General features: G+C 35.9%; 1 protein-coding gene across 3 annotated transcripts in view; it reads right to left on the bottom strand.

The window, feature by feature from the left end:
* Positions 1 to 365: 365 nt before the first annotated feature.
* The window catches only part of LOC119562929 (eukaryotic translation initiation factor 4 gamma 3), a 30,803-nt gene continuing 12,018 nt past the window's right edge, over positions 366 to 19,150 (bottom strand). For 2 of the 3 annotated variants that reach the window (XM_037876083.1, XM_037876092.1), the window contains 10 exons: positions 16,655 to 16,710; positions 4,992 to 7,300; positions 3,296 to 3,533; positions 3,072 to 3,235; positions 2,004 to 2,478; positions 1,578 to 1,801; positions 1,307 to 1,453; positions 1,023 to 1,245; positions 735 to 836; positions 366 to 672 (listed from right to left, as the gene is read on the bottom strand). In XM_037876083.1, the coding sequence (XP_037732011.1) occupies positions 611 to 672; positions 735 to 836; positions 1,023 to 1,245; positions 1,307 to 1,453; positions 1,578 to 1,801; positions 2,004 to 2,478; positions 3,072 to 3,235; positions 3,296 to 3,533; positions 4,992 to 7,300; positions 16,655 to 16,710 (4,000 nt within the window). In that variant the 3' untranslated portion in view covers positions 366 to 610. The remainder of the gene's footprint in view (positions 673 to 734; positions 837 to 1,022; positions 1,246 to 1,306; positions 1,454 to 1,577; positions 1,802 to 2,003; positions 2,479 to 3,071; positions 3,236 to 3,295; positions 3,534 to 4,991; positions 7,301 to 16,654; positions 16,711 to 19,150) is intronic. The other variant, XM_037876099.1, reaches the window with a different exon arrangement.

The following is a 19,150-nucleotide window of genomic DNA, read 5'->3' as shown; positions in this document are numbered from 1 at the left end:
AAGGATATGGTACTGATTAAGTTCAATTTCAAATGGGGAGCGATGGTATTTGTGTTTTCAGAACAACGTGCATCTTGCGCAATTTTGTTTCGGCTATGAAACTTAATAAAATAAAAAAGGCTTTAAAGGTAAAATTTTGAAAATATGTCGAAACAATATAGATATTACAACCCAAAAAGGAAAAATATAAATAAAATTAAATTTTCAGGTTATTGTCTAACTTGATATATTGTAGTCTTTTGTTGTTTATAGTATTTAAAACCATAAAACCCTACTTGTTTTTCTTTAATTTAATTTCAAAAACGTAGTTACGTAGTTTGTCTTTAAACTTGTTTACTAGTTTTCACCTTCAATAGAAAGTAGTCTTAAGGACGAGCAGTATCCATGTACAACTCTAAATTTCCTTTAGGTTCGCTTTATTTTACATATGTTATACACTTTTATATTGTTGCATATACTCTTAATGCATGAACCAGAATCTCTATTGAATAAGTCCATATCGAAATCTATATATACTGTTAATGAACATTCTTCACCAGCCAACTCTCTTTTTAATTAATTTTATTACAAATTTTAAATGTATGCTGTCTAGGCCAGCTACTTTGCGGTTTCAGTTGGCCTCATCGTTTAATAACGAGTTAAAGAAAGGATTAAGACTTTTTACAGCAACGCCTGTAATTAGGAAATAAAATATATATTATGTATAAAAGTAGTAATTGTTTATAGATATTTACCTTTGCCAGCTGACTGATCCTTTGAATCGCGCCACTTACAGAGCGATTCCTTTTGTATTACATAGCCATCATAAAGCTCGCCAATCAGTTCACTCAGCAATCCTGTAATCAATAATCATTATAATATTATGACTCTGAATTCCGAAAAATATATTCCCTTGCAGTTATAGCAAAAATGTTTTCGAGAATTCCGCCTTGTAAGGCGATTACAGACGGCCATTATAGTAGAAAGTGATAAAATAACTAAATCCTCTGCAAGGACATACAACTATACATGTGTGGTCTTACCCCTTGGATGCTCCAAACGGTGAACTAATAGTTGCATAGTATATAAGCATTCCAGTTGATGGTCTTCATTAGAATCAATGTATCTTTGCAAAACTGGTATGCAAAACTTTTGGAAGGTTTCGGTCTCAAGTTTATAACTATTTTCCTTGTACAGAATCGAGAAATTGCTTAATGTTTCGGTCAATCCCCTAATAAACAACTTATCAACCAGCATTATATTTCCCTTAAAAAATATAAATTTTATATTATTGGATAGCTGTTAAAATGAAGATGGAGTTCCTTACGTTACTATAATCAATAATGCAATCTGCCGTCGTTCCTTCCTTTAGCAAGTGCTCAATATGGTCTATCACATTTTTAACCTGCTTCTCTGGCGACTCTCGTTGCTCAATCACTGGCGATTTTGACTCGTTTTCTATATACTCCAGTCTCTGGAAACATCCGTTTTTAAAAATGAGAGTAATGTAAGATTATGTAGAAATTATTTTACCGACCGGCTTAACTTAGCTTTGAGAACTAATCTTATGCAATATTCATATATAAAAACAAACTCACGTTGAATTTTATAAAGTCAGGGACTTCACTTTCAGGCATAAAATCAGACCATTTTAGGTTGAACTTAATCCACATACTCCGAGCAAAATTTGGTCCAACTTCTTGTGTACAATATATCAAGTATGTTTTAAGGAACTTTTTAGCCACGCTTGATGGGCTGTTGTCTTTTAAATTTTTGTTCCACACATCTGATACTGTCAAGATCTTCTTCACAATTAATGGCCCTGTAAAGAAAAAACAGTTAACAATGTTTTAATTTAAATATAATACGGAAAATCTATAAGTCGGTTACCAGCAACAAATATCAGTGACCATCGATAATGACTTTAAAAACAACGAGGTCTCTGACTTAAAATTGCAGATATAGCAAGGTGATATATATATCTGATATATTATGCTAGTAAACGCGACCATTAACAATATTACCGGCAAATTGAAGAATGTATAGCCAAAGCTCTGGAATATCAACAATTAAATCGTTTGCGTACTCGCTAAATTCATTGTACGCCAGTCTGAAGTGATCCACAGAGATGTAATTCTGTTGAATAAGTTGGGAAACAGCAATGGCCAGATACCGTCTGTACTGTTTACCGACATTCGCTAAATGCAAATAATCTGTCAATATGTAATATAAGAAACTACAGCGCCATTCCTCTGGTACTCGTTTCATGCAAGAAACTACACCGGGCGTTACTGCTTTAGAAGCGGCTGCAAGCTCAATCATTTCTGAGACAACTGATTTGATGAGCTTAAGTTCCGTTTCTCCAGCCTCATTAAGCACTGCCACGGGAGCAACAGAACGACTACTCTGGGAGAAAGTTGCGGATGTAGGAGACGGTTGTTCACTTCCACGGTAAAGTCCACCTGTGTTGACGTTAGAACTGCCCAGCAATGTCTGTGTCTGTAAGATAATTTAATTATTGTTGGGAATATTAAAATATCGATTGATCCAAACGTCCAAAGATTTTTTAACTGTAAATGGGATTATCAATAGCTATCTAGAACTTTAAAGCGTTTTTCCTTGTTATATTATTGGTAAAGATTGTTGTCCGATCTTTCTTATGCCATTTACTTGAAGTTTATAAACCGATTATTTAGCTGTTACTAAAATTAAAAGCTACAAAATACAAAACTTAATGGAGGAGGGAGTTAAGTTCAAGAAGTCAAATTTTAAGTAACCTTCTAGCTAATGTATTTGAATACCTGTTACTAGTAGAGAAAAAGGGTATACTTGAATTGTCAGAAACTATAAAATCTAGTAAGTTGGGATTTGGCATGTAGATTCTTGAGCTCCTTCCGCAGCTCAAGAACGCCCATAACGCTAAAACCCATTTTTTAATATATTTGAAAAATTTAAATGAGATTTAGTTTTTATCATCAATGTCCATTTACATTTTAATTTAATCTCTAACTCCCTCGCTGAGTAACGGGAATATATTGTTCTCTTTTGTTTATTATTTTATTATGACAAAAGAAATAATACTTATTACTCACTTTGCCAGTATGTCGTGAAGGTGGTGCCTGTTGCGTGTATTTTGAATGACTAGCAGATTTTTGAACTGACGAACCTAACAAACTGCGACCTTGACCCTGCTGGCCAGCTCGGGAGGACGAGTTTTCTCGTGATCCTTGAGAAGATCCAGTTCTTGAATGAATACCTTATAAAATAATTATCAGATTATTATTTTAAATTATTAAAATGTTAAAGAAATAGTTACCTCTATCAAAACGATCGCGCTCCATAGATCCTTTGTTATAGGATCCCTTATTTCTGGGTCCACTGCGATCGCGATCCCTATCACTGCTATTTTTATCAATTAGAGAAGATAGCACAGCGAAAGGATTAGATGGTGTTGATGTAGGCGCAGATGATTGTCTTGTCGTGTTGCTGGGCCAAAGGAATTGCCCTAATCCGCCCATCTTTTTGGTCTCTAAGTTTTGGTCAGAAAGTTTAGACTGAAAAATTTAAAAATGCTTTTATTAATATTCATTAATTACTCCTTATAAATTGTGTATTACAATCACCAAGAATGATACTACACCATTATTTTCAAATTTAACAGAATACAAGTAAACATGTTAATGTAAAGTTTGCTTTTCTGTTATTTTTCCCGTGAACAAAAACTACACTAAACTTCCTACAAACAAAAGGGCAGATGCCTGGCTGGTATGACAGTTTCACAGCATGTAAGAAGGAGCTCCCGAAGTCTTTCAGTCGCAATCGAAGCGTAAGCGCTCGCAGGAGGTTAGCGGGAGGGAGAATGCCCACGGAAAGGCACTATCGAAGTCATTCTGCATGCGAAGAAGTTTGGCGAGGTGGTCAGAAACAAACAGTCTAGCAATGGCTCTGGTGAACGACCTCAACAATGACGGTCGCCTGCTCACCGATAACTGGGAGAAGATTAAGGCCAAGATGGTCATGATTGATTGCCATACCAAACGCGGTCCATTTCATCCTTCGACTCCTCGGATACATTTGGTTTAAGGTCATCTCGTGCACTTACGGGTTTTAAGGGAATTCCTGGTCGAGTGCACGAGGGCTGTTATTTAAGTTTCCGGCCATATTAGGAACAACGTGTGGCCACGTTTGATATCGATTAACGATTAATCAAAAACTTAGATCGGCAGAAATCGACGTGTGTTATCACGAGAAGAGTGAAAGGAACTTTTTAGAAAAATACAATTGCGGTGTTTCAAAAGACGTTTATAAGATCGTCACAGGTGACGAATCATGGATCTATGCTTATGCGCACGAAACAAGAGCAATCGACCGTGTGGGTCCTCGAGGATTAGCCAAATCCAACGAAACTTGTTCGTGGAGGAAGCACTGGTCATGTGGCGACTGTTCCGCTCGAGCCATTGTTTGCCTGAATTCTTCGGAGAAATTCGAATAACGAACAAGAGAGGACGGATCCAGGCCAGCGCCTTCTAGACCGGCCAAAACGTCGAATTGATGGGCCATTCGCCGTACAGCCCTGACTTGGCACCCAATGACTCCTTTTTATTCCCGGACGTCAAGAGAAAAATGCGTGGTTAATGATTTTCCTCGCCAGAAGAGTCTGTTGAAACCTTCAAAAACCATGTTTTGGAGGTGTCTCAATCGGACAGAAAAAAGTGGTTCGACATTTGTTTTGAGCGCATGCAAAAATGTATAAATCTTGCTGGAAAAGACAACAAACAATAAAATCATTTTTGTGGATAAATATTCGCATTTTCATTATTAGGCCAGAAGTAAAGAGAGGGGTGAACCGAGATGTCCAAACTGTGTACTGGATTAACAACGTCTCCTTGCATGCATTAAAATTCTGACTACAATTATAAATTCGCCAGCGAATTTTCCGGTCACGGAAAATTTTTCCGATTCACCTCACACTATTTGTGTAAGTTAAATACAAATAAAACTTAAATTCTTACCAGACCCTCCAGTTTATTACTGTCAACTGCTTGCGATCGGCTTCCTTTACTGGTTTGCACGTGCCAAGTATTGTCATCATTGTTCCCATTGGAGTGACCAACTCCGCCAGTGTTGTTTTGCTGCTGGTGTCGCAGATTCCCGTTGTCACCACGTTGACTGTGACTGCCACCATATCCGCTACCAGAGCGAGAATCACCGTATCGAGCGTTGCCACGATCTTCTCGCTTACCAGAGCCGCCCTGCGATCCTACAGGTGTAGTACTGGAAAGTGTACCAAAGTATTGAGCAGAAAGCTGTTCGTTTTTCGCCTCCTTTTCAATTTGTCCCATAGTTTTGGGTGCCTCATTGCGCGAAGTTTGCCATTTATTTTTGCGTAAATCAATTACATCTTGTAGCATAAAACGCACTCGAGAGCTTACTTTTGCTCCATCTTTGTCAGATTTTGAGGCGATTGCCTGCATCCTGGCTATGGATTTTTCCAATGAATAACACCGACTTGGGTCCTTTGCATTTACTGGGGTCTGCTCAAACTTGGCACCCACAGTTGTGAGCAGCTTGCAAAGGCATTCAAGCATGTCTTCAGAATGAGGATTAAGAAGTGTATCAATGCAAGAATATATTATTTTGCCAGTCAACATGGATATTTTAAAAAGTTCCCCGATAAATCTTACTGTGCCTCCGGAGCGCCGTCGTATTTTACGTTCTTCCTCTTCTAAGAATGCCTCAAGTTCAGCTTTTTCGTTTGGATCTGTACATTTCTTTATTTTATCCACAAATGGCTGTAATTTTTTTTCTTTTGCAGTGCTTTGTGAAACGTTCTGTGTGAATTCCCGTTCCGTTTTATCTAACAAAGCGTTTCGGAAGTGTGCCAAATTAGATTTTGTGCCGCTTTCCATGCGCTCGTCTCGCGTCTTTACTTCCGAAATTAAACGATGGCATAGTCTGGCATAGGACACAGAAAAGTTTGGCTCATCGATTGCTTTTTCAAATACCAGCACAATAACTTCGTCCATTTTGTCGGGCGTATCAATTTTCAATTTTATTATCTCCTCGACAAGCGTATCGAACCTTTCTGGGGTAAGCTTGTTTAAAATACCTCGAACCCGACGTACCAATTCATCTTTTTCATGTGTCGATTTTGCATCGCTATCACCATCCGATTTATTTAAGCCTCGTGGGCGCCAGGCATTTTCGTTCTCACTAAGTTTTACATCTTGGTTCAAAGATAAATTAACATGGATCATGCCTTTCATACTGCTTCTGCCGCCACCACCCTGGACACCTGACATCGACATTTGCTTGCCAATATAATTTCCACCGGATTCACTGCTACGATTTCCAATCATTCCAACCATCGATTGTACTCGTTTATTGTTATTGTTATTTCTGATAAATGATGGCATTAAGTTCGGTTGGGGAAGAATAGAAATATTTTTCACTTCTGGTTGTATACGAGAGGCCTTTACCTCCCGTAATTGTAGTAACTGCTCTCGGTTGTATTGTTTCTTGCCGCTTGGATTGCTTGGCGACCATTGACCCTCATTATAATTGATAAAGGATGATACGGTTGTTCCTGTACCTTCATCTTTTGGATCAGTAGACTGGAGTTGGTCCTCCAAGTCCTCCACTGGCTTTGAATCTGAACTTGAGTCGGACTGGTGATCTACATCCTCTCCTGTATTATTCTTTGAAAGGGACTCTGTTGTTGACTCTCGAGTAGGGAGGTCTTCTGAAATATCGTCATTATTATTTTTAGATTTTATAGTGTCTTTTGTTTCGGTTTGACGGTTGTCCAAATCAGTCACTTCTTTTAATGCCATTGATGATATTTCAGTCTCACCGGGGACACTTCTTAAATTTAGTTCTGGTTGTGTTTGTTGCTCTGCGCTTTGGTTATCCTTAAAACTTTCCACTGTAGAGTCTAATATTTCGATGGACAGTGTAGATTCAGAATTATCTAAAGCTGTGTGCATATTAGGCGAATCTTCGATGAAATCAGGAAGTGGAATTTCGCCAGTACTAGCGATTTCAGGTTCTTCAGAAAAATTTGATGGTGGTTCACTGTCTTTTACATTGAAAGACAGTAACTCTGTTGGATGGTTTCCGGAAGGCACACCAGAATCGAGGAGTTCAGCAATATTTGTATCCTCCGATTTAGATGGTTCCTCCTTTGTAATCTCAGTATTTGATACCGATTGCTTCTGTTGCGGTGATTCGGATGTGAGTAATTTTTGATGCGCCAGGCTTGGTTCTGCAGGTTCCTTAGTTGTTGCGACAATCGGTTTCGACACTGCATCATCCGTTTCATCTATAATTTTATTAAAGTAATCAAATTTGATGTTAAGTTAAATTAAAATTTACGGGTAAAATTATACAATTAAATTGCTCCGACCTACAATTGTTAAATAAATGTATGAGAATTTTCTCTATTTTATACTTATATATAACGTTAAGATTACTATTTTAAAGTAAATTAAACCAGAATATGCTTTTCAAAACTCTAACCGACACAAGAGATAGATACCAGTTACTCAGCTAAAGGGACAAAAGGGAAATGGACATATGGAATCAGCAAAGCGAGACTGAAATGCGCCATCTACCCCTGATCTCAATATATGGTTATGTGGGCGGTAGACAGGTTTAAGCGTTATGGGCGTTAGAGTGGGCGTGGCAAACTTTGGATCAATCGATAGGTATTGACGAGACCAATACATTTCAGTAAAAATTTTTGTTCTACCATGAAAATTGTGGGCGCCACAGGTTTGGGCGGTTTGTGGGCGTGGCAAAATTTTTTTTAGATCAATCGATAGGTATTGACGAGACTAACACATTTCAGTTAACATTTTTTATCTAGCATGAAAATTGTGAGCGTCACAGGTGTGGGCGTGGCATATTTGAGTAACAAACTTGCGCTGCGTACAATGCTACGGAATCTAAATCTGAAATCCCAATTATCTATCTTTAGTTTTAGAGATATCCGCGTTCATATTTACGATTTTTTGAAGTTTGTGGGCGGTTTGTGGTCGTTAAAGTGGGCGTGGCACCCTGCTGAAATAAACATGCGTTGCGCAAAGAGCTCATGAATCTGCATGCCAAATCCCAATAGCCTAGCTCTTACAGTTTCCGAGATCTCAGCGATCTCATCCCGACATGCAGACAGACGGACATGGCTAGATCGACTCTGCTAGTGATCCTGATCAAGAATTAATTTCAACATTTTTTTGGTTTCCTAGATCTTAGCGTTAAGACGGACAGACTTTCTGCGCAGCGCAAGTTTGTTTAGGCAGGGTGCCACGCCCACTATAACACCAACAAACGAATACCACACTAAAACTATTTAAATGAGCGTTTGTTTTTATTATAAATACCTATCTAAATGCCAAAAATTATTGAAATCGGACCATTCATTAAAAAGTTATAGCCAAATAATAATCAATATTTTGCTATTCACTCGAAATTGGACACCACATGCAAATAAGCTGTTTTCACTAATACGCCACCAAGCCGCTAGGGGCGCTATTGGCTAGTTGGCACTTCAGGCCAAGTGGCGCAACAGAAGAAGATAGGTGTCGCTATGGACTAGGTGTGTAAGTGAAAAAAGCAGAGCTTCTCTAAGCATATTTCCATCCTAGTAGTCGAGGCCATCGACTATAGCGAATTCTCTTGTTTCCTTTTAAGTTCGACTATCATTTGTGATACCCGTTATCCGTAGGGTTATAGGGTATACTGCAGCGGTCAAAACGGAATACAATGTCACTATACCTGTTACTCGTAGAGTAAAATGGTATACTAGATTCGTCAGGAAGTATGTAGCAGGTAGAAGGAAGCGTTTCCGACCAAATTAAATATATATATATTATTGATCTCCATCACTAGCCGAGTCGATCTTCTTCTTGAGCTCAAGTTTGATTTAGCAAGGTGATACGCCCATAAAAAAGCCGTCTGGCACCCACATTTTAAAATGTGTTTGAAAATGTTGAATTAGATTTTGTTTTGATTATCAATTTCCAACTACTTGCAAAAATTTGTTCATTTTGGGACTTCCATTAAAAAGTTATCGGAGGGTGTGTGACGACTGCTGTTGTACGCTGCAGTGTTGGAAACCATAAGCGCTAGAGAGTTGAGATTAATTAAGCATGAGCACTTTTCATCCTTTTTTTTATTTTACCAGGGATGCATACCATAAATTTTATAGAGCCATGTATTTTTAAGCTGATTTGCCTCTAGCAGCCCAAACCGCAAAACAGACGCAGCTGGTACTTTTTTGTGTTGTTTCTTAATCGCCCATACTTTGACAGCCGGGTTGATAAAACAAACCTACCTTCTTATATTTGTCAACAATAAAACTTTATCAAAGACAACTTTAGTTAAATGTATGTACTATCTCGTGGTTGGGTCGTTTGAAAGCTTGGTCTTGTATCATTAAAATGAAATTTAAAAAAAAAAAACAAGAAAAAGTAGTTATAGTCCAGTGCCTCGACTATCAGATACCCGCTACTCTGTTTCAAATTTCAATTAAAACACAATTCAAAGGCATTTTCAATATCGCGGCAAAGACCACCGATTCCAGCGCCACCGCACCTAGCGAACGGATGGGGCATTATTTTTCTTGTGCAACTTTGTTAGAGAAACAGGGCAAGCCGAAGTTTACATACCCTTAAATCAAAGCTATTTCATACAATTTAAATCATACGTACATTTATTACACAACCTGCATGGAATTTTGTTTGTTTATGTTTAAGTTTTCCTAACGCAGTTTGTCTAAATACCATACTCAATACTTTTAAAAAAAAAGCTTTAACTATTTCTGTTTAAACTTTAAGCTGCATAGCCCACGAGATCGCTAATTTTCTAACATATAACATTGTCTTAAATTATCACGTTTTAAAAATTACAATTTTTCTTCGCTTAAGAACGGTTAGGTAATGTTGCAAAAACCAAAAATTGTATATTCCTAAGAGTAGAAGATATAATGTCAAAAAAAATGGCTTGTATTATTTTTCCGATTATTCCTATGGGAGCTATAGGATATATATAAAACCTGTAATAGAAATAGGACTTTTGGGAAGGTTTCATCGCGGTGGCTTTAAACCTGAGAAACTAGTTGGCGAAGAAACAGACCGACGGACATGTCTAGATCGACTCGATTATGGGGTCGGAAACGTCTCCTTCACTGCGTTGTAAACTTCTGACTGAAATCATCATACCCTGTGTAAGGGTATATAACTTTTTTATAAACAATCTCTTTGCTTATATTTTTTTGATTTTTTTAAAATATTTACATATATGCATTCGAGCCACATTTTTCTGAGATCGTCACATTAAAATATCATAAGAAATATAAGCAGAGATTTTTACAAAATAATTTATTTGGAGAAGATTTTAGCACCAACAAAATTTGTTTTCAGGCCGAGGAAAAAGTTCAAACAAAAATTTGACATTTTCAACAGGTTAATGGGTTAAGAAAAGTTTTAAATTCTTCAAACGAAATTGAAATGACCTTTCATTGATGCCAACATGTACACGAGGAAAGTTAAAAATTTGTTTTGCCAAAATACTAATACATATATACAAAAAAATATCTTAATAATTAACGAAATCTTGGTTACTAAGCACTGACCGAATTTTATGGAAAGGCGTCGCCTTTAGAAATTCAAATTCAATTGTTTTGTTTCGAATGATTCATGATGACAAAAGAGGTATTTCGAGAAAGCTGTGGATATACTGTGTCGAATATGGAAAAAATGGTAAAATAATTCTGGATCGTTGAAATCGTTGCGAAGTTTGCAAACTTTTGTTTTCTTTTTGTTTTGTATTGAATGATGGCATTGTGTTAAAGTAAATAGCAGAGATTTGTGCAGCTTCCTCCTCTCATGAGAACGTAATATGGAGAGGATTAAATGTGAGCCATATTTATGTAGTAAAAAAAAAAAAGAACTCATTATCATATTTATAAAAACACAAGTATATGGTAATTTCATAACTGTTTTTGAGTTCTAAATGAAGTAACATATATAGTACTCATTCGCACTAAATATTCAAAAACTATATTTATGTCATCAGATCTTTCTGTACTAATTGAATAATTTAATTTATAATTTACAACGGTTTTTATAGTTTCATAAAACATGTCTTTTTGTATGTAATCACGTTTTTTAAGTTATGTATGTTTGGCGCATGCCCTTCTCCATGTATGTATATTTATTTCACATTAACACATGGTGTCTTACCGACCAACTGTCGAGTTGTTGCCTAGCTGCTATAGATAGACACAGATGATATCAAATCTCACTAACACAAAGGCGATCAAATCGATCCAATGCGCCACGAACTAAACGACGAACAGAAAAAACAGCCCGTCAGCCGATAGAACGTACTAGCAGTCTGCACATAATCTAGTGAAAACGTATACACGCAACACACTCGCCCAGTAATAATGCCAATACTCACGAAGATCACTTATGTGCGCCTCAAATATATACATATGCGGTAGCAACCATGTTGAATTTAAAGAAACAGGTCTGCGACCCGATTGAAAAACATTAACCTTATAGCTTTGCAAAATAAACAAAAATGTAACTAAATTAATTTCGGACAAGAATTGAAGTGTTAAGGCGATACATAGAGTCTGGACAACTAGACTATCGGTTATAAAGCTATCGAAATTAAACTTCCCAAACTACCCGTTTCGGACAACTTTATCCTACAGCTCCCATTGGGAATAATCCGAAAAATTTTAGAAAACAAATTCTAACTTCGTTGTCTGCGGTATACAATCTCAGAATTTTGAATAAAAATGTTTTTTAGTCGGACAGCTTCATCATATAATACGATCGGAAAATTAATGAGGAAATTATAAAAAACAAGAAGAAAGCAAACTTCGGCAAGCCGAAGTTTCTATACAGAGCTTTCCGATTTTTAGAAAACTAAAAACTAATTACAGAAATATTAAAATAAATAACGGTCTTTGTGTTACATTAAAATTAAATATCCGATCGTGCCTATGGTAGCTACAGCTGCGGCACAAGAAATAGCACTATTGTGTAGGCAGTTCTTCTGTGGCAGTGGTTACGCCCACAATACGGAAAGTTTTTAAAACTTCGATACATATATAAAAAAAAAGGAAAGTTATGCGGCAACAAAAATAGCACCATTTAAAGAAAAGGCTTAAAAATACTGCACAGAGAGAATTCTGACGTTCTGATCTGAGTTGAAAATGTTCTTAAAATGAGAACGGCATTTTTTGAGCTCAAAATGTTCTCTTTGTGATTGAATCAAGTTGAATTTGTACTTAAAATTTGGTTAAACCAAAATTGTTCTCAAATCAAGAACGAAATGTTATACATTTATCACGTGGTTCTTAAATCAATTTCAATTTCTTCTCAGAAACCCAATAATCTCAATATGTTCTTAAAGTAAGAACGGAAGGGACAAAAAATAGAACGAAAAGTGAGTTGCATTTCGACTTGAAATGGTGTGTTGCGGATTTTTTATAACGCGTTAGTATCTTTCGGTTAACAGCAAGCACGCGTTAGACCCTTCTACTTTGCTCTTCTTCTTCTGAACCATTCGACTGGCACATTTCATCAGCGTTTCGATTGGTTTGCAAAAGTTTAAAGTTAAAGTAATGGAAAGTGAAAGTGACGAGCAGTTGTCAAAGTTCCTGGAGGATATTAAAATGGAGTCCGTAAGGAAATTCCTTGAAGGTTAGTATAAATTCCTAAGTTCATCAGCTCTTTTACTCTCATTTTTTGTGCTAAAATAAACGTACGTATGTATGTATGTATGGTATGTACACATGTTCGTATAAGTGTTTGCTTTTATACGGAAATTTGGCTGCAATTAAGTGCACCAGCAGTTTATTGAGCCTCTAGTTAGTACTAACCCCGCATCGAAGTTAAAATTTAAAGATCAAGAATATTATGAACATATTTCCGAAACGCCAGATTATAATTTTTCAAAAGCAACTGTACATAAGCAACTAAATTACAATGGAACGGTTTACAAAATTGGATGTTACTTAGCTATTAAGAAATCTGGTTGTGAATTTTATAAAGTTGTAGATTTAGTTCTGGTTAATGAAAATGTATTTATAATTTGCCAGCAATCAGAAACTACAATTTTTGATAGCCATTATAGAGCGTATGAAATATTAAATGAAAATGAAGACTCACCTATTCTTATTAAAAATATAATTTCTTTCTCTAGTGCACCCTTACACAAATACTTATTAAATAATAAAAAACATTACCTTAGATTTAAATATTTATAAGCTTGTATATATACCTTAATGTTATAAGAGATTTAAGCCTGTAATTAATCACATATTATATACATATCCCATATATATTACAATTCAATAAAAGTAAAAAACTATTACAAGCCAAATATTATTATTTTAGCGTTTTTTTGGGAAGGGTATTCAATCTAGTATTTAGCTTATTTCAAGAACGATTTGAGCTCATTTTTTCCTTTTACAAGTCTAAAATGTTCTTCTTTTGATCCCAAATTCAAATAAAATCAATATCAAAATGTTATTATATTGATCCAAATATGTTCTTAAATTAAAACCAAAATCAACTTGAAAATAGAACGAAATCATCTCATTTCACTTTTTTAGTTCCTACCATTTCGTTCTAGAATCAAGAACATTCGGATCAAAATAAGAACATTTGTGCTTACACGGTTTTTAAGAACGAATGTGATCAATTCAATCACAATGTTCTTGGTTTTTCCTCTCTGTGTGCGGTTTTATATTTATTTTATATATTACTTATATATTGATTGAAATATATGATTTTATATATCTTAATGTAAAAAAATGTTGCTCTGAAGCTTGGGCTGCAACAACTAGGACCGGCTTTGACGTCACTTGTTGTGTGATTCTATCAAAATAGCTCAGAGGCAATATCTTTCTACGGACTTTCATTAAAAACATTGTTTTGTAACATTTCTGCAAAAATAATTGATGTGCTTTAGTCCTAAGGCCTAATGGGTCCCCATTATACCATTTAGCTCAAGGGTTTTGAAACTTTGGATGACTTTCTACCAGATTTGTTTTGGTTTATAAAATAGCATCATAATTTCTGAGCTATCAAAGTAAACATGTTAATTCTGTATGGGTTTACATTTTGGTATGGTACCATCATTATAGTTCGAGAATATGCTCATACCATGATACTAGCTTCACCATTATTATTCTTTGCAAATGTGAGTTGTGGACTCAATTTTGTGTTTGATGTGAATTTAAAGTATTTTTTATATAGGACACAAGCCATTTTCAGCAGCCAGATCATAATATGGTTTTCCTTTTATTGTGGGTCTTGTTTAAGACTCGTCTCGTCTTTTTTTGACATCAAGCGCAACCACACTTTTTTTTAGTTACTAGATATGTAACCCAACTTACACATAAAAACAGATTGGAAATATTGCAAAAATGGCCATTTTATAGCACAAAGAAGAACTGCCTACACAATGGTGCTATTTTTTTGCTGCAACTGTATATGATAAAGTCGTCCGATTTTTTTAAAACTTTATAAGAAATTCTGAAATATTAAAAGAATGATATTCCTAAAAGTGGAAGTTAATATGTCGATAAGCATCAAGTTATATTTTTTTTACATTTTGCTCGTGGTCCTAATCCACAATATATGTACTTTATGGGGTGCTTCTTTCTACCTCTTAAATACTTTTCCCCAAACAATATATATATATATATAAATAAATGAAGAAATTTTTAATATTCATATTTTATAAAAAAAAAAAACCTTTGAAAAAACTGTTTTTCAACATTTACCAAAAAACCATTTTTGCGTAAAGGAGGTTCACCAATGTCTCGGCCGTTTTTGAATGGTTTTTCGAACTTTTTTCTGAAAACTTTGACTTTTTCAAAACATATTTTACTTAACTAAGCCAATTAAGATTTATATGAAGTTATGCAATGGAGATATGCAAGCAGCAAAGCGAGATTGAAATTCGCCACCTACCCGCGATCTCAATATATGGTTATGTGGGCGGTAGACAGATTTAAGCGTTATGGGCGTTACAGTGGGCGTGACGAACTTTTTTTGGTCAATCGATAGGTATTGATGGTCAAATTTCAGGTAAAATTTTTATTCTAGAATCAAAACTGTAGCAGCCACAGTTTTGGGCGGCTTGTGGGCGTTAGAGTGGAATCTGCATGCCAAACCCCAATAGCCCAGCTCTTATAGTTTCCCAGATCTCAGCGTTCATACGGATGTACGGACAGATGGACATGGACACTCGGCTAGTGATTCTGATCTATAATATATATACCTTACGGGGTCGGAAACGCTTCGAATTTTTGCGAAGTGGTCAGAAGAACAAGTGACACGTGACCCGGTGCATTATTGTGATGAAAAAACCAAGAGTTGTTGTTTCGCATAATTCCGGTCTTTTGAGACGAATTGCTTCACGCAAACGACGCATAAAACTTAAATAATATTCCTTATTACCAGTTTGGCCGGCTGGATGGAATTCATAATGCACCAAGAAAATCGATCAAATAAATTCACCTTACTTTTTGCCCACAGTAAGTAGTATTCTTAAGAAACCACGGTCCATCGAGGATAATTTTTTCAGGAATTTCGCGGGAGAATCCCCTCTTTTAGAGTATTACTAAAAACGTCGAGGATTCTTTTTATAAAGTCGAACGTTCCGATTTATAGCAAACAGACATATAAATCCAGCGTATACATGTCAATTCAATGAATTAACCTAAAAACAAGGAAGAACGCTATAGTCGAGTACCTCGACTATCAGATACCCGTTACTCAGCTAAAGGGACCAAAGGGACACGGAGATATGCAAGCAGCAAAGCGAGATTGAAATGCGCCACCTACCGGCGGTAGACAGATTCAAGCGTTATGAGCGTTAGAGTGGGCGTGGCAAACTTTTTTTTTGGATCAATCGATAGGTATTGACGAGACCAATACGTTTCAGTTAACATTTTTTATCTAGCATGAAAATTGTGGGCGCCACAGGTTTAGGAGGTTTGTGGGCGTTAGAGTGGGCGTGGAATATTCGCGTAACAAACTTGCGCTGCGTACAAGGCTACGGAATCTAAATCTGAGATCCCAATTCTCTATCTTTAATAGTTTCCGAGATATCCACGTTCATACTTACGATTTTTTGAAGTTTGTAGGCGATTAAGTGGGCGTGGCAAACTTTTTTGGGTCAATCGATAGGTATTGATGAGAACAATACATTTCAGTTAAAATCTTTATTCTAGCATCAAAACTGTAGGAGCCACTGTTTTGGGCGGTTTGTGGTCGTTAGAGTGGGCGTGGCACTCTGCTGAAACAAACTTGCGCTGCGTAAGAAGCTCAGGAATCTGCATGCCAAATCTCAATAGCCTAACTCTTATAGTTTCCGAGATCTCAGCGTTCATCCGGACAGACAGACAGACGGACATGGCTAGATCGACTCGGCTAGTGATCCTGATCAAGAATATATATACTTTATGGGGTCGGAAACGCATCCTTCTGCCTGTTACATACTTTCCGACGAATCTTGTATACCCTTTTACTCTACGAGTACCGGGTATAAAAATGTAACGTAAAGTAACGGGTATCTGATAGTAGAGGCACTCGACTAAAGCGTTCTTCATTGTTGTTTGTTGTAAATGTGTAAATTTACGTACCAGTGGTAGGAGCAGCAGTAGCCTCAGATACATTTTTGGGAGACACTATGGGAATTCTGAAAGGATTAAGAAAATAAAGTAAATTGAAGTTAATAATTACACTAGTTTATAGTTTATAAGTCGGCTGAGTGTATTTCCTGATTTTCGGAAATTACGAAAATGTTTTTATTAAACATTTGTTGCATTCACGCCAAGTCATAATTACTACCTTAAGATACAAATTTGTACCCTTCTTTATGTTTTTAACATTGGTTCCGTGGACCAAAGTATTACATTTTTATTGCTTTTTTGATGATTTTACAGATTACAGATATTATCTACATTTCCCACAATTGTTCCAAAAATAAGATAATTCCCACACCTGCCGCCAAATAGGTATTGCACAATTTGTAAGCCAATTGTACCTTTTTGGAAAATAGCTTTCCTTACCGACATTCATATTTGATTTATAAATCGCCATCAAGATTGCACAGTGAGTATATTTATACCTTTAATTTCAGTCAGAAGTTTGCAAAGCAGTGAAGGAGACGTTTCCGACCCCAAAAAGAATATTATATTTACTCTTGATCAGTAGCTAGCCATGTCGGTCCGTCTGTCCGATTCCTCGCAAACTATTCTCTCCGTTTAAAAGCTATCGGGATGACCCCTTTCCAATAAGTCGGAACAAGACGGATCGGCCAACTATATCCTATAGCTCCCATAGGACGAATCAAAAAATATATTTTAAAAAATGTACAAAAAATGTTAACTTGGAGTTTTGTGACATATTAACTTCTAGTCTTGGGAATATCATTCTTTTAATATTTCAGAATTTGTAATTCAATTTAAAATTTTTAATTTTATCTTAAGATTTCTGTAATTAGTTTTTAGTTTTCTAAAAATCGGAAAACTCTGCGCATACAAGCTCCCACAAGACCTGCAATCTTCAGATTGCCGAAGTTAGCTTTCTTTCTTCTTTTCTGTGAAACAAGTTGTCCGCGATATAAAACTTAATGTTCCGAGACTTTGCCGGTAAATTTCAAAATTTATTTTTGAGCAAGGACAGTCACGAAATACTTTATAGTGTCGGAAATGTTTTCTTCTAACTGTTACATACTTTTCCTCGAATGAAGGATAACAACTTTGAAGCACGTCTGTCACCTATCTCATTTCTTTGAAGACACAACGGCAAGGAACTACAACAACTGAAAAGCAATGGGTAAGTTTTTTATATAGGTTCAAAGTATGTTGTTAAGATTGTATCTGAATCGAATACAAACACCGCTTTGTGACGAAAAATGCTTGTACATTCGACTAAATAAATACACTTTCTATAATGTGTCCATGTTTTCATAGTATTTCCTTTTCATTTTCATCGCTCTTTCTTTCAAACCCATTGATTTTCTAAAGGTCTTGGTACGGAGGACGCGTTTGGCAGACAAATTGTGGCTCCCTTAACATGCTGGTGTTCTTTGCTTCCGTATAAAATGGCTAATTGGCACTAGCTGAATATAATATAAATCCTTCCAAGGTCATGTTTTTTGCAATAGAAGTTACCTTAATTTAAAATTTTCAGCTAACTACTTTTGTTTTACGTTTTAGTACTAAGAATCCATTTTAAATTTATTTTGAGCAAATAGTTAAAGATGGGTGCTTTAGTAAAAAGAATTCAGTTTCATAATTTCGCTCTTTTCTCTATTCATTCCTTTGATGCTGCCCGCAAACGTTTCAAATATATTTACTTGTTAAATGGTTAATATGTGCAACCAATCGCTTAAAAATTGTTATAATCATTCGTGCGGAAGAAGAGAGCACATATTCGGAAGAAGGCTTTATTACTTAGTATACCTGAGTTCATTGGAAACAAATAAAAAAAATATTTGCTTCGGCAGGCCGAAGTGTATATTCCCTTGCAGCTATAAGAAATTGTCAGTCAAATACACCATTATTTTTTTTGTTTGATTAGTGCTAATCTTTTGTTGCATACTTTTTGAATACCACAGTTCCTTTCATTTTTTAGCAGAGAGCAGAAAGTTATCCCCTTCCTATAACAGTTATAATATATGGTAGTCCGATTTTACAAAATTTAAAAAATGCTATGTACCGGAGTAGAAGACAATATGATCAAAAAATAGGAAGCTTTAATTATTTTTCTATTCCCATTATTTATCCGATCCTTCTTATGGCAGCTTTATGTAAAAGCCGTCCTATTTTTATAAAATTTAATTTGAAATTCTATACACGAAGAAATACAGATTTGTTGTGGTGGTCCGATCGTAACGAGAGAAACACCAATGAAAAGTACCACAAAAATAAACAGGATTTTAAACCAAGACTTTAAAAATGTATATGAAAGAGCAGTAAAAAAGTAAAAATAAAAACAAGGAAGAACGCTATAGTCGAGTACCTCGACTATCAGATACCCGTTACTCAGCTAAAGGGACCAAAGGAAAATGGAGATATGCAAGCAGCAAATGCGCCACCTACCGGCGGTAGACAGATTTAAGCGTTGTGGGC

This window comes from Drosophila subpulchrella, chromosome 4 (assembly GCF_014743375.2).
Source record: "Drosophila subpulchrella strain 33 F10 #4 breed RU33 chromosome 4, RU_Dsub_v1.1 Primary Assembly, whole genome shotgun sequence".
In the NCBI taxonomy this organism is placed as follows: Eukaryota; Metazoa; Arthropoda; class Insecta; order Diptera; family Drosophilidae; genus Drosophila; species Drosophila subpulchrella.
The sequence above is the reverse complement of the archived record's forward strand: the minus strand, read 5'-3'. Positions and strand labels throughout refer to the sequence as shown.